This window comes from Mercurialis annua, linkage group LG3 (genome assembly GCF_937616625.2).
Source record: "Mercurialis annua linkage group LG3, ddMerAnnu1.2, whole genome shotgun sequence".
In the NCBI taxonomy this organism is placed as follows: domain Eukaryota; kingdom Viridiplantae; phylum Streptophyta; class Magnoliopsida; order Malpighiales; family Euphorbiaceae; genus Mercurialis; species Mercurialis annua.
Window position 1 is genome coordinate 3,307,518 of NC_065572.1, and position 12,261 is coordinate 3,319,778.

At 27.0% G+C, this 12,261-nt stretch overlaps 1 protein-coding gene across 2 annotated transcripts; it reads right to left on the reverse strand.

The window, feature by feature from the left end:
- Positions 1 to 409: 409 nt before the first annotated feature.
- On the reverse strand, positions 410 to 4,629 carry LOC126673223 (cysteine synthase). Of its 2 annotated transcripts, none has more exons than XM_050367287.2 (11): positions 4,472 to 4,629; positions 3,911 to 3,966; positions 3,705 to 3,814; positions 3,401 to 3,458; positions 2,982 to 3,245; positions 2,764 to 2,901; positions 2,605 to 2,656; positions 2,032 to 2,111; positions 1,599 to 1,658; positions 1,399 to 1,479; positions 410 to 812 (listed from the first exon to the last, which is right to left on the reverse strand). In XM_050367287.2, exons 2-11 carry the CDS (start codon positions 3,950 to 3,952, stop codon positions 705 to 707), a joined length of 993 nt encoding a protein of 330 aa, XP_050223244.1. In that variant the 5' UTR covers positions 3,953 to 3,966; positions 4,472 to 4,629; the 3' UTR covers positions 410 to 704. The 2 variants fall into 2 exon arrangements, with proteins under 2 accessions (XP_050223244.1, XP_050223245.1); XM_050367288.2 differs by lacking the exon at positions 4,472 to 4,629 and adding an exon at positions 4,417 to 4,451.
- Between the last annotated feature and the right edge of the window lie 7,632 nt (positions 4,630 to 12,261).

Here is a 12,261-nt window from a genome sequence, read left to right on the forward strand (position 1 = left end):
ATATGATAACGTAATAGATAGATTAATTAGACTGAAAAAAGTTTCCATTTCTCAGTTGATTAAAAACGTCAAATTAGAATTACACTATAATTTATGTATAAATAGGAGATTAATCAATATAATTACGTAGCAAATTAATTATTCAATGAAAAAATTATCCTTTTCTCAGTTGATTAAAAATGTAAATATAAATTACACACTAGTTTATGATTTTTTTTTTCTGAAGTTGAATATTTGACTATTGTTGATAGTTAATAGTTATAGTACACTACAAAGATGTTTATTATGTTCAAACTATGAAAAAAAATATGTGAAATGCAAAACAGAAAGATCCAATTTGATGGGAAAATTTGGCCTTTAGCTTTTAGGACACATTATTTCATAAAATACACCCAAAGAGGAACAAAAATTAAACTAATTCATAGTTTCATTTTTTATATTTACCAAAACTTGTAGCAATTTGCTGCTTCTTTATGGAAGCAGATTATTATTCAAATCTATTTAATACTCCAATGCACTTGGATGACAAAACACTGATAATTATTCAATTTATTGATCTCACCAAACTCGAAACAGTTCCGAGTCGGACTCGCAAACTTTCCTAACTACAACACCAAGAGTAGAAAAAGACTACATTATTTGCATCAAGTGTGATCAAGAATCTGTCAAGAAGTAAATAGTTGACAACCGGAATGAGCTGCTGATCACATGGAACTGGTTTGAGTCTCAAAGCGCATATTTTCTGCCTCGTGCTTCACAGATTCAAAAAGCACAGAGGATAGATAACGCTCTCCAAAGCTAGGGAATACCACCTGTTTCAGATTTCAGACATATAAGATAGTGAAGTAATAAAAAAATTGCGAAAAGGTAGCACATATGACAACAGTTCCATTAGTTTTTGACTGGCTGATTCAACAAACTTGAACCAAATAATCATTAACTGAACTTCTAGACCTACTTAAGTAATTAGTTTTCAACTATGTTGCATGAACATGAGAACACTGAAAAGGAAAAAGGAAACATAAACAATAAACAGAGAAACATAAACGGAAAAAGGTGAAATGGAAAAATGATATTTCTTATTAGATTATATTATAAGTATATAATTTTGGTGTTTCTACTTTCAGAAGCTTTCAAAGAACAGAAATGAAACGCTGAAAAACGTAGGACTCGATAAGCTTCCATGCAACATTAATTTCTAGTACTCAAGATTCTCTCTCGAAATTAATGCACTATTTTGGACCGTTATTAAGTAGACTAGATGTTGCCAGATTACTATCAACTTTTGAGTATTAATTTCAAACTAAACACCCCTTCTCGTGCTTCACATGATGGTTACTTAAAATTGAGCTCGTCAAACATATACTTAAGCCGACAGATAGAACAAATCAAACTTACTACAATGAGTTTTCCAGCGTATTCAGGCCTCTTGGCTACCCTAATTGCTGCAGCTGCAGCAGCACCCGAAGATATCCCTACCTGCAATAGATCCCATTAACAACACATCAAGACAGTCACATGCACAAAACGGTGACGATAATCAAAGACTAGACTGATATACAGATGATGGAACATTATGTTCCTAATTGTGTGCTTACCAGCAATCCTTCTTTCAAAGCGAGAAGCTTAGCAGTTTCAATTGCTTCCTCACTTGATATCTGCAGAGAGATGTAAATGTTCATACAATTTGCCACATTTCACTACCAAAATTCAATTTATTTGTCAATGAATGCACAAGTTGAAACCAAATATCCTATTTGCTTGTATACAGATAAAAAAGGGTTTTGGAAAGCATCTCGACTCCCAGAACTTAATTTTTAGACAACAGAATAATAGCTACAATATGAAGAATCCTGGACCAAGCTTTTTTAAAACAAATCTCCTACCTTGTTTTGACATTGCACAATTTTATTCTCTAAAAAAATGATTTGATGAAAGATGGAAAAAACTTTTGGCTGAATAACCAATCTCAAGACTTTCACAAAAGACTGAAGTAATCCCAGATTCCCAATTAGAATAACAGAGACTTACTTGAACTACTTCATCAAGTAAATTGACATCCAAAACTCCAGGAATAAAGCCAGCACCAATTCCTTGAATCTTGTGTGGACCTTAGAAATTTATCAGCACAGGATGAGTTTTTAGCAAAGAAATATCAAATGTATAACCATTCACATCGTCCATTCAAGGATTCGCATGAGACTAACCCAATTGGGGCAAATGTTATACAAGTCTTCACAATTATTTCAAAGTTGAAAAGAGATGAACAGTGTAGACATCATAGAAATAACTAAAAGAACAAATTTAGAGAATGAATACGTTCTATAGTGTCTCTCTGGTCCATTTCATGCATTAAAAAAAGCCACAATGCTTCGGTCATATGACTAGTTCACCAATCTTTTTAATCAAAATATTAAACAATTCAACCTTTCTCAACAAAATCAATTACAGCTGTAAGTTTGAAAACAATCACTTGTACAAAAAATTAGGGTGAAAAATAAAGTATTATGCAATTGAAACTCGTCAGGTTTGCTTCCACAAAAATTAATAATAAGAATACTGGAAGTCGGGTAGTATTTGAAAGATTAAGCAACCAAGACTCACCAGGTTTGCCTCCACATAACACTGCACTCTCAACTGGTTCCACACCAATGAGCTAAATGCAGAAAGCACATACAACAGATGAGAAACCTTTGAAGCAGTAAGCAAATAATATCACCAACTTACAACTTCATCAGTATGTCTTAAACTACAGAGGCGAACCTTAACGTCAGAGTTTTGCTCCTTGAGATATTTCCCTGCACCTGTAACTGTGCCCCCAGTTCCAATCCCAGAAACGAGAGCATCAACTTTCCCACCTGAGCCTTTCCAGATCTCAGGTCCGGTAGTTTCATAGTGGATCTGTATAGAAAAGGTAATTCAGAATGGAGCTCCATTGAACTACCAAAATAATAATATGCAGCAGGTCAATACAATGATACCTTTGGGTTGGCAGGGTTTTCAAATTGCTGCAGAATATAAGAATTAGGTGTCTTCGCTGATATTTCTTCTGCTTTCTGAACAGCTCCTTTCATGCCCCTGGCAGGGTCAGTAAGAACCAGCTCAGCTCCAAAAGCACGGAGAACCATTCGTCTTTCTAAACTCATTGAAGCAGGCATGGTAATTATGAGCTTGTAGCCCTTGGCAGCTGCCATGAATGCCAGCCCTATGCCAGTGTTACCACTTGTAGGCTCGATGAGGACACTCTTCAGTATGAAAATACTAAAAGTTAATTCTCCCATTTTACATCCAAAATTAGTAAAAACACAGGGTTGGTATAAAATTAATTGATGTTGACAGTTTAACTGTGATGCTGAAGCATTATTACTACATATTACAAATGATTGACTCAGTTACTAACCTCGCCCGGCGTGATGAGACCTTTCTCCTCTGCATCTGAAATCATACTGTACCCAATCCTGCAAAGCAAAGAAGAATCGAAGAATGATCTCATTACTAAGGATGCTTTAAGATCCTCCTTTTATAACATTTAATGAAGCTGTCGGCCATGCAAATCATATAAAACGAAACGTAGTTTTAAATACATAGAACAAAAGTCTCTATCACATTACAGACAGTCTAATAGTTAAAAAAATCAACCAATTTCACTGAAAAGGCAGTCTACTGTGAAACTTTATACATAGAGAAAATTTGTGACGTAATACCTATCTTTAACACTTGAACAAGGTTCCATCGACTCTAGCTTGGCAGCAATACGCCCCACACAGCCATCTACTACACGGTTGAGATACACCAATGGTGTTTTACCAACAATCTATTCAAGTCAAAAGCAAATAAATAAATAAGCCACAGCTCAAATTCCACATACAAAAATAAAAATGTAAAATCTCTGACAATTAAAGGAACTTACTTCAGTCACATCTTTGGCAATACCCACTCTCTCTTCAGCCATTTTTTACCAAATCACTGCACAAAGAATGAAAACACTAAGCAATCAATCAAAATAAGAAGCTAAAACATTGAATACAACTTGGAAAAAATCACCAAACATATGACAAGAACTGAAATAATTAAGCAAAACCCATGTGATCAGCGGCAGACCCAGAATTTTTTTATAAGGTGAGCAAGATTGTACTGAAAGACGCGAAATTGATAAAATAAAAATTTTAAGATGACAATGCTATAAATACTAAGGCGAAAAACTATAGTATTAGCACCCCTGCATGTGATTATATCTGGAAATCACTTAAAAAATTAGAGCTTCTAACATCAAAAAAAGAAAAAAAAACTCTACTGAACAGTCAGCAAGAAGATAATAATTCTACACTCTATATAATCTAGCAAATAGGATTAAGAACTTTATTAATCGATCAAGTTTTTAATGAAATTGATATAAAAAAATGAGAATAAATAAACCTTGAAATTGATGAACCAAAGCAAAAACACAGAGAAAGTTGAAGAAGAGACTTACAGAAGAAATGAAAGCTTATCGAAAGAGACTTTGCAAAAGTCCACAATGGTGACAGCTTCAGGCACTAAGGAGTAATAATAGCGGAGATTTTAAGAAATCGTTTGCTTTGATTTTAACACTTAATTTAAAATTGTTCCAAAGTCCACAATGGAGTCATTTATAACCTCACATTGCATTTTTTAAATATTATTTTTCCTCGGCCCGCTAAAACATATTATCTTACTCTATTATTATGTTCCCTTTCGTCAATCACGAATTTAAAAAATTATTAAAAACAAATTTGAGTAATTCTATTTTAGAGGTTTAAACAGGCCGAGCCGAATCCGAGTTAGGCCAAATTTGCGTTCGAGTGTGATTTACAGTTTTGAGCTCGAGTTCAAACTCAACCAACTTAATTTTTTAAGCCCGACTTGATTTTAATAAAAATAAACATTATTATTAAAAAATAATCAAATTTAATGTACTCTATCTATCTATCTATCTATCTATAACTATACTATAAGAGCGAAGGGGAGGGGGGACAAGCAAAATTACCACATTAGACTTTAATAACTAAAATATTTACAAAGTTATACGCAAGTTAAATTCTAATAAAAAAGTAAAAAGACACTATCTATACAATTGCTTAAGTAGAGTTGCAAATTCACGTAAATTACAATACAAGTGGTTAAGAATTTGGGATTGAAAAGAAGTCTAATTCTAATAAAAAAAATGTTCAACTAAAATCAATTAAAAGATCAGTTAAGGCAGATAAAGTTTACTAATAATAAAACTCTTCTAATAGTGTAAAGGTAAGAGCATCTCTAATGGTACTCTCTATTTTAGAGAGCATATTTCATAAAATAGAGAGCATCTTGCATATAAAGAGCACACTTTTTAATTTTACTCCAATAGACTCTCTAAATATAACGTTTTATTCAATAAGTATTAATTTATTTAATTATTATATTTACTTTTTTATTATAATTTTCATTTCTATAATTTTTTATATTAAAATAAAATAAAAACACATATTTTTAAAAACAAAAAGATAGTTTATATATTTTGAATTTGAAATTTTATTAAGAAGATAAGAAGTAGAGAGTGAATTTGACTCTCCATATGTGGAGAGCCAAACTCACTCTCTTCTTTAAATTTAAATTATGCAGAGTCCATTGGACTTCAAATTTTGCATGAAACTCTCTAAATTAAAGAGTTTGATATATTTGGAGAGTGCATTGGAGATGCTCTAACAATCTACCTACTACAAACAGTCAAAATTATGGTTGTAAATATTAATTTTATATATAATAGTAAATATTCAATATGAATTAATCATAAACGTGATATTAGGGGGAAGCAAATTCCTAATCAAACACCACTAACTCTTAGTAAATGCATATATATACTCCTATGAAAAACTATTAACTATTAGAAATTAGCATTTAAGAAATTACCTATTTTAATGCATATTACTTATATTTGTTCTGGCCTTGGTTTTCTACACTGTTGATATATTTCGTTGATGCTTTAATTAAAGAGGCTTATTGACAGGATGAATTTGATTTTGCAGATTTTTAGTAATCCAGAAAAGACACCTATCCACATTTTTTTTTATTTTTGTGACAGCCAACCAGTTCTAAGGTATGTAAAGATGAAAATGATATATTATGCTCGATTGTCGGTGTTACTAGGTTTTATTACTAGATTATTTCATGATCTGAACTATTTTCTGTACCAATTTATAACTATAAGTGATGACACAATAATTAATTTGCTTACTTAATCATATAAATTTATTTAATTTATGAAAGAAATGTATTTTAGTATATGGAATGACATGTGACGAGAATTGAAGACCTGACCGAGTGAACTTTTAATTTATTTTGTTTTCGCTTTAGTTTAGCATGGTTTTAATTTCTAAATCATAAACGGTCTTCTGATGATAACCGTTAAAAGCAGAGCTGAGAATAGGTTGTTTAATTTGAATATGCATTTAATATTTTATTAGGGTCAATAATTAAAAAAATTACAAATCTAAATACAAATCTATTTCTAATATAAAAATAATTAAATCAAAATTCAATTAAAGACATATTCGTGCCACAATAAACTTACAATACAAACTAAGTAGTAACTCTAATACGAAAAGCTTAGAGCAATCACATTAATTGCAGATTTTTTTTTAATATAAATTAGTTAGTATATTGCTCAAAGTCTGATTCTAAATAGAAACATATTCAAGCCACAGTAACTTTTGCAATACAAACTGTTGTAATAATTGTAATATAACTTTTCAATACAAACTATTATCATACTAATTGCCGGAAAAGTTCAACAATTGATATAATCCACAAAATGGCATTTCATATCTAACTATTATAAAATAAAAAAATATATTAATTTATGTTAGTAATTTAATAAATAATTAATTAATATAATTTATAATAATTTAATTAAGATTTTAATGTATAAATCGGGTCATATAAATATCACTCATGTGCTATAATTTTAATTTAAATAAAAACATTATAATAACTAATTAGAGTACAATATTAAATTTAATAATTTAATTAATATTATATATTATATATAACGGGTCATATAAATGTCGCTCACGTGCGTGACACATATAAACACTACTACGATATTATGGTCAATATGAACTAATAATTCAATAAAAGTAATTGCCAATATTAAACACCACTATTAAATTATGTACTACTGATTAATATTTACGTGATATTAGGGGTTAGTAATTTCTAATCAAACACCCCTACATATACTCCTAAATTAATCAAACACCACTAGCCAAAATAATAGGAGTTTAGTTTCAAATGAAATAAGAGTTAATTGTGTTAAGGCAAATTAATTGTATATGATTGTTGGTGTAGTTAACTTGAGAAGTTTAATTTCATCATGAGTCTTTAATTTACTTAATATATTAATTAGATATTAAAAACTACATAATCAATCATATACTATAGTGAAATTTTATTAACAATAGCAAACTTCAACAATAATTCATAATATTCTCAATTAATTCTAACTTTTGAACATTTCCTATTAAAATCAAAATAAAAGTTAACAAAATTGAAAAGAACATAATAAATTTAACCAAATAATTAAACAAAAACCAATAAAAAAACACAATTTTAATAAAATATAAATAATAGTGTATCACTAGAATAAAAAATCAAAACATACAATTAAAAATAACGGGTCATATAATATAGTACTATATATAAAAGCACGGATGGGGGGGGACAGGCAAATTTACTGAATAGTCCTTTTCAGTTTAATACTAAATAAAGGTTTTATAGTCATTAACTAATTAGTTATTTAATTAATCATTATTTGTAATTAAAGTCCTAATTAGAATAGGTAGCTAAATTATCTCCAATTTAGTTTTTAGTATGTAGAAAATAACTAAATTTTCTCCAAATATAGTAGGAATATCTATCTTTTAGTTTGATTGAATTACAAAATTAAAATACTGCATTTGGTCGATATATTATTATTTTTATTTTTATTTTATTATTTTTAAAAATATTAAGTTAATTATTTAATTATGGTTATTATAAAATCAAAGGAAGAATAAATTCAGTATAAAAAAATTAATAACTGAATATATTATATTTACTTTTATAAAAATCCTTAACTAATTTAATATTAATTATAAATAAAAAAATTAATATAATTATAATAAATTTACTAATTTGTTCATTGAGTAGTTACGTTACGAGCCACGTGCATAGCACGTAATGCGAAACTAGTAACTATCTTATATGTGGGAAGGGGGGGGGACAAGCAAAATTACGATAATAGAGTTCATTAAGGGTATAATTTATTATGCAAATATAAAGTTAATAGGAGTTTAATTTGAATGAAATAGTAGAAATAAATATAATAGAATAATGAGAAGAGATTTGGTTTATTAGAACAAATTATAAAGAAGAATTCGGATTACAGAGTTAAAGGAAAGTAAGACTAATGTATTTTATTCCAACTCTAATACATGCTATTATATAAATATATATGAATTGATCTGCTCATTTGTTAGTGTTATAATGTCTGGAGAGTTTGTGCAAAGTTACGGAAGAAATTGTTGTCCCTTTTGAAGAGGTATGCATTCTTTGCTTTTTTAATTTTTTTAATTAAGATCAATTCATTAAATTGGAATAATGACTAGGTCACAGTTTAATGTATAGTGATATATATAGAACGGGTCATATAAATATCATATAGCTATTATAATTTCAATTTAAATAATAAAAAAATCAAAAATTAAATTTAATTGTTAATAATATTTAATATATAACGGGTCATATAAATATCATACTATTATTGTTAATATAATTAAAAAAATATTTATAATAATTAATAATAACTAAAATATATATGTAATGATTGAATTAATATATAATACATGCGACGGGTCATGCAAATGCCGCTCACGTGCGTAGCACGTGGCGAAACGCTAGTACTATATATAAAAGCACGGATGGGGGGGGACAGGCAAATTTACTGAATAATCCTTTTCAGTTTACTACTAAATAAAGGTTTTATAGTCATTAACTAATTAGTTATTTAATTAATCACTATTGTAATTAAAGTCCTAATTAGAATAGGTAGCTAAATTATCTACAATTTAATTTGTAGTATGTAAAAAATAACTAAATTATCTCCAAATTAATAGGAATGCCTATCTTTTAGTTTGATTGAACTACAAAATTAAAATATTATATTTAGTTAATATAATATTATTTAAAAATTTATATCTTATTATTTTTAAAGATATTATTAATTAAGGTCATTTACTATTTAGATATTACAATTAGAATTTTAAATAAAGTAAACTACTAATCCTTAAATAAAGAAACACGCCTACTATTCATCTAAATAGGCCTACTTTTTATATTAAATAGTACTTTTTGAATGCACAACTACTATTTGATATATCCTACGTGATTTAAAAAAATGTCCCAGGTAACAACTTTTTCTGCTTCTAAAGACTTAGGTTAATTTTCCTTTGAAACTAAAACAATTCAATTTGAAACAATTTGGTGAGTAAACCACCACTACTACGTATTAGTAACTGATATAATAGACACTCAAATATATGAGTTATAAATCTACACATGGTTTTTCATTTTCTGAAAATAAACCTACGAAAAAATAAATCCAACTTTTATAATATAATTGTGGTAAATTATTCTAATTCCTTATAAAATAAGAATCATCTATACTATATATAAAAATACGAAGAAAAAACATGCACATTTATATTAATATATTTTTTTATAAAATATAATCCTAATTAGAATAGGTAGCTAAATTATCTCCAATTTAGTTTTTAATATGTAAAAAATAACTAAATTGTCTCCAAATTAGTAGGAATACCTATCTTTTAATTTGATTAAACTACTAAATTAAAATATTGTATTTGGTCAATATAATATTATTTAAAAATTTATATCTTATTATTTTTAAAGATATTATTAAAAAAATTAAATTAATTATTTAATTATGATTATTATAAAACCAAAAGAAGAATAGATTCAGCATGGAAAAAAAATTTAATAACCGAATATATTATATTTACTTTTATAAATTTTTTTAATTAATTTAATATTAATTATAAATAGAAAATTGATATAATTATAATAAATTTACTAATATGTTCATTGACGAGTTACGTTACGAGCCACGTGCACGTGGCCCGTGGCGTGACTTATCCATTTAAGTATTAATCAAATTTATTATAGTTATACCATTTTATTTTATTTATAACCAACATAAAATTTAACTTTAATTAATTTAATAACATTATTTTAATTAAATTTTTGTTTTTATATTTCAATTAAAACAATTGAAAAATGAAAATAATAAAAATAAAAAAATAATTTATGTAAACTGAAAACTCATGGGTATATATATTAATGTAAAAATTAAATATTCATAGTAATAAACTATACTTATGTCATCTTTAACTTCATTGTTTTAAAAAAATTGTAGAAACTGTAGCTTTGCAATTTTTATAAAGTCATATATATTTTTACAATAAAAAAGATCAACCCGCAATACTGAGAATATTTTAGTACAACATAAATATTTACATATAAAGAAAACCAATTATTTGCGAGCCCAATGGGCCGGGTTTAAGTTGGACAGAACATGTTTTTTTATTTGAGGAAATTATACCAACAGTATACCAAGAGTATACACATCAAAATATACTGAAATATTATTATTACACCAACATTACATCACATCGTATACTAAAAATTAAACTAACAATATACTAAAATTATACCAACAATATACAAATTCTCTAGTTCATTACCAACTATAGTGAAAAATTCATATAATAACAATTATACATGTTATCAACTAGAAAATCTATACTATATATAAAAGCACGGATGGGGGGGGGGGGGACATGCAAATTTACTGAATAATCCTTTTCAGTTTACTACTAAATAAAGGTTTTATAGTCATTAACTAATTAGTTATTTAATTATTCACTATTGTAATTAAAGTCCTAATTAGAATAGGTAGCTAAATTATCTCCAATTTAGTTTTTAGTATGTAAAAAATAACTATATTGTCTCCAAATTAGTAGAAATACCTATCTTTTAGTTTGATTGAACTACAAAATTAAAATACTATATTTGGTCAATATATTATTATTTAAATTTCTATCTTATTATTTTTAAAGATATTAATAATTAAATATAATTAATTATTTAATTATAGTTATTATAAAACCAAAAGAAAAATAAATTCAGTATGGAAAAAAAATTAATAATCGAATATATTATATTTACTTTTACAAATTTTTTTAACTAATTTAATATTAATTATAAATAAAAAATTGATATAATTATAATAAATTTACTAATATGTTCATTGATGAGTTACGTTACGAGCCACGTGCATAGCACGTAATGCGAAACTAGTATATATAAAATTTTATAATCGGTATATCAAAAATATACTAAAATTATACCAATAATAAACCAAATACTATTTTAAAATAATCTGATTTATAGGTTTAATATTCCGAGATTATACCATAATTATACAGACATTATACACATCGTACTTTTGTAAAAAAAATTTATTTTTTGATAATTTTGTAATTAATTTAAATCAATCGACATTTTTGTAAATAAAAATAGTCTACAAGTACTTTTGTCATCACCACTTTTTATTTTTAAATAAATCCAAATCCGGCCCAAAACCGTATCAGTCTTCGTGTTTACTATCTAAACCGGGCCCTTGTATTCTATTTTTACGGGCTTAAATCGGATTTTTTCAAGCTTATATATAAAATTAACAAAAATAAAAGGTCAAGCTCGTGCATGAAATGGCAGGCTTTTCAGATTCGGATTCGGACATGGTTTGAAACCAAAAATTAAGAGGAAATTACACCATTTACAAAAAATAATGAAAATAATTACAAAACTGCATGTTGACTTTTTTTATTTACAAAAATCTTAAAAATATTTACAAAAATATCAAAAAATTAAAAATAATAACAAACATACAATGTATACTGTGAGTATAATTTCAGAATATTAATAAACTAACATTATATCAACATTATACCAAATTTATACCAACATTATGCATACTGAGATTCTATAAAATATTAAATAAAAACTTACTTAAATTACATCAAATTGTATCCTAAAGAATAAATTAATAATATACTAAAATTATACCAACAGTATATCAAGAGTATACACATAAAAATATACTGAAAATTTTATTATTAAACCAATATTACAGCACATCGTATACTA

Coding starts and splice junctions, on each gene's coding strand:
- LOC126673223 (XM_050367287.2), bottom strand. CDS start 3,952: ATGGCTGAAGAGAGAGTGGGTATTGCCAAAGATGTGACTGAA. Junction 1,659..2,031: donor TACTTGATGAAGTAGTTCAA/GTAAGTCTCTGT, acceptor ATCTCTCTGCAG/ATATCAAGTGAGGAAGCAAT. Junction 813..1,398: donor ACGCTGGAAAACTCATTGTA/GTAAGTTTGATT, acceptor AATCTGAAACAG/GTGGTATTCCCTAGCTTTGG.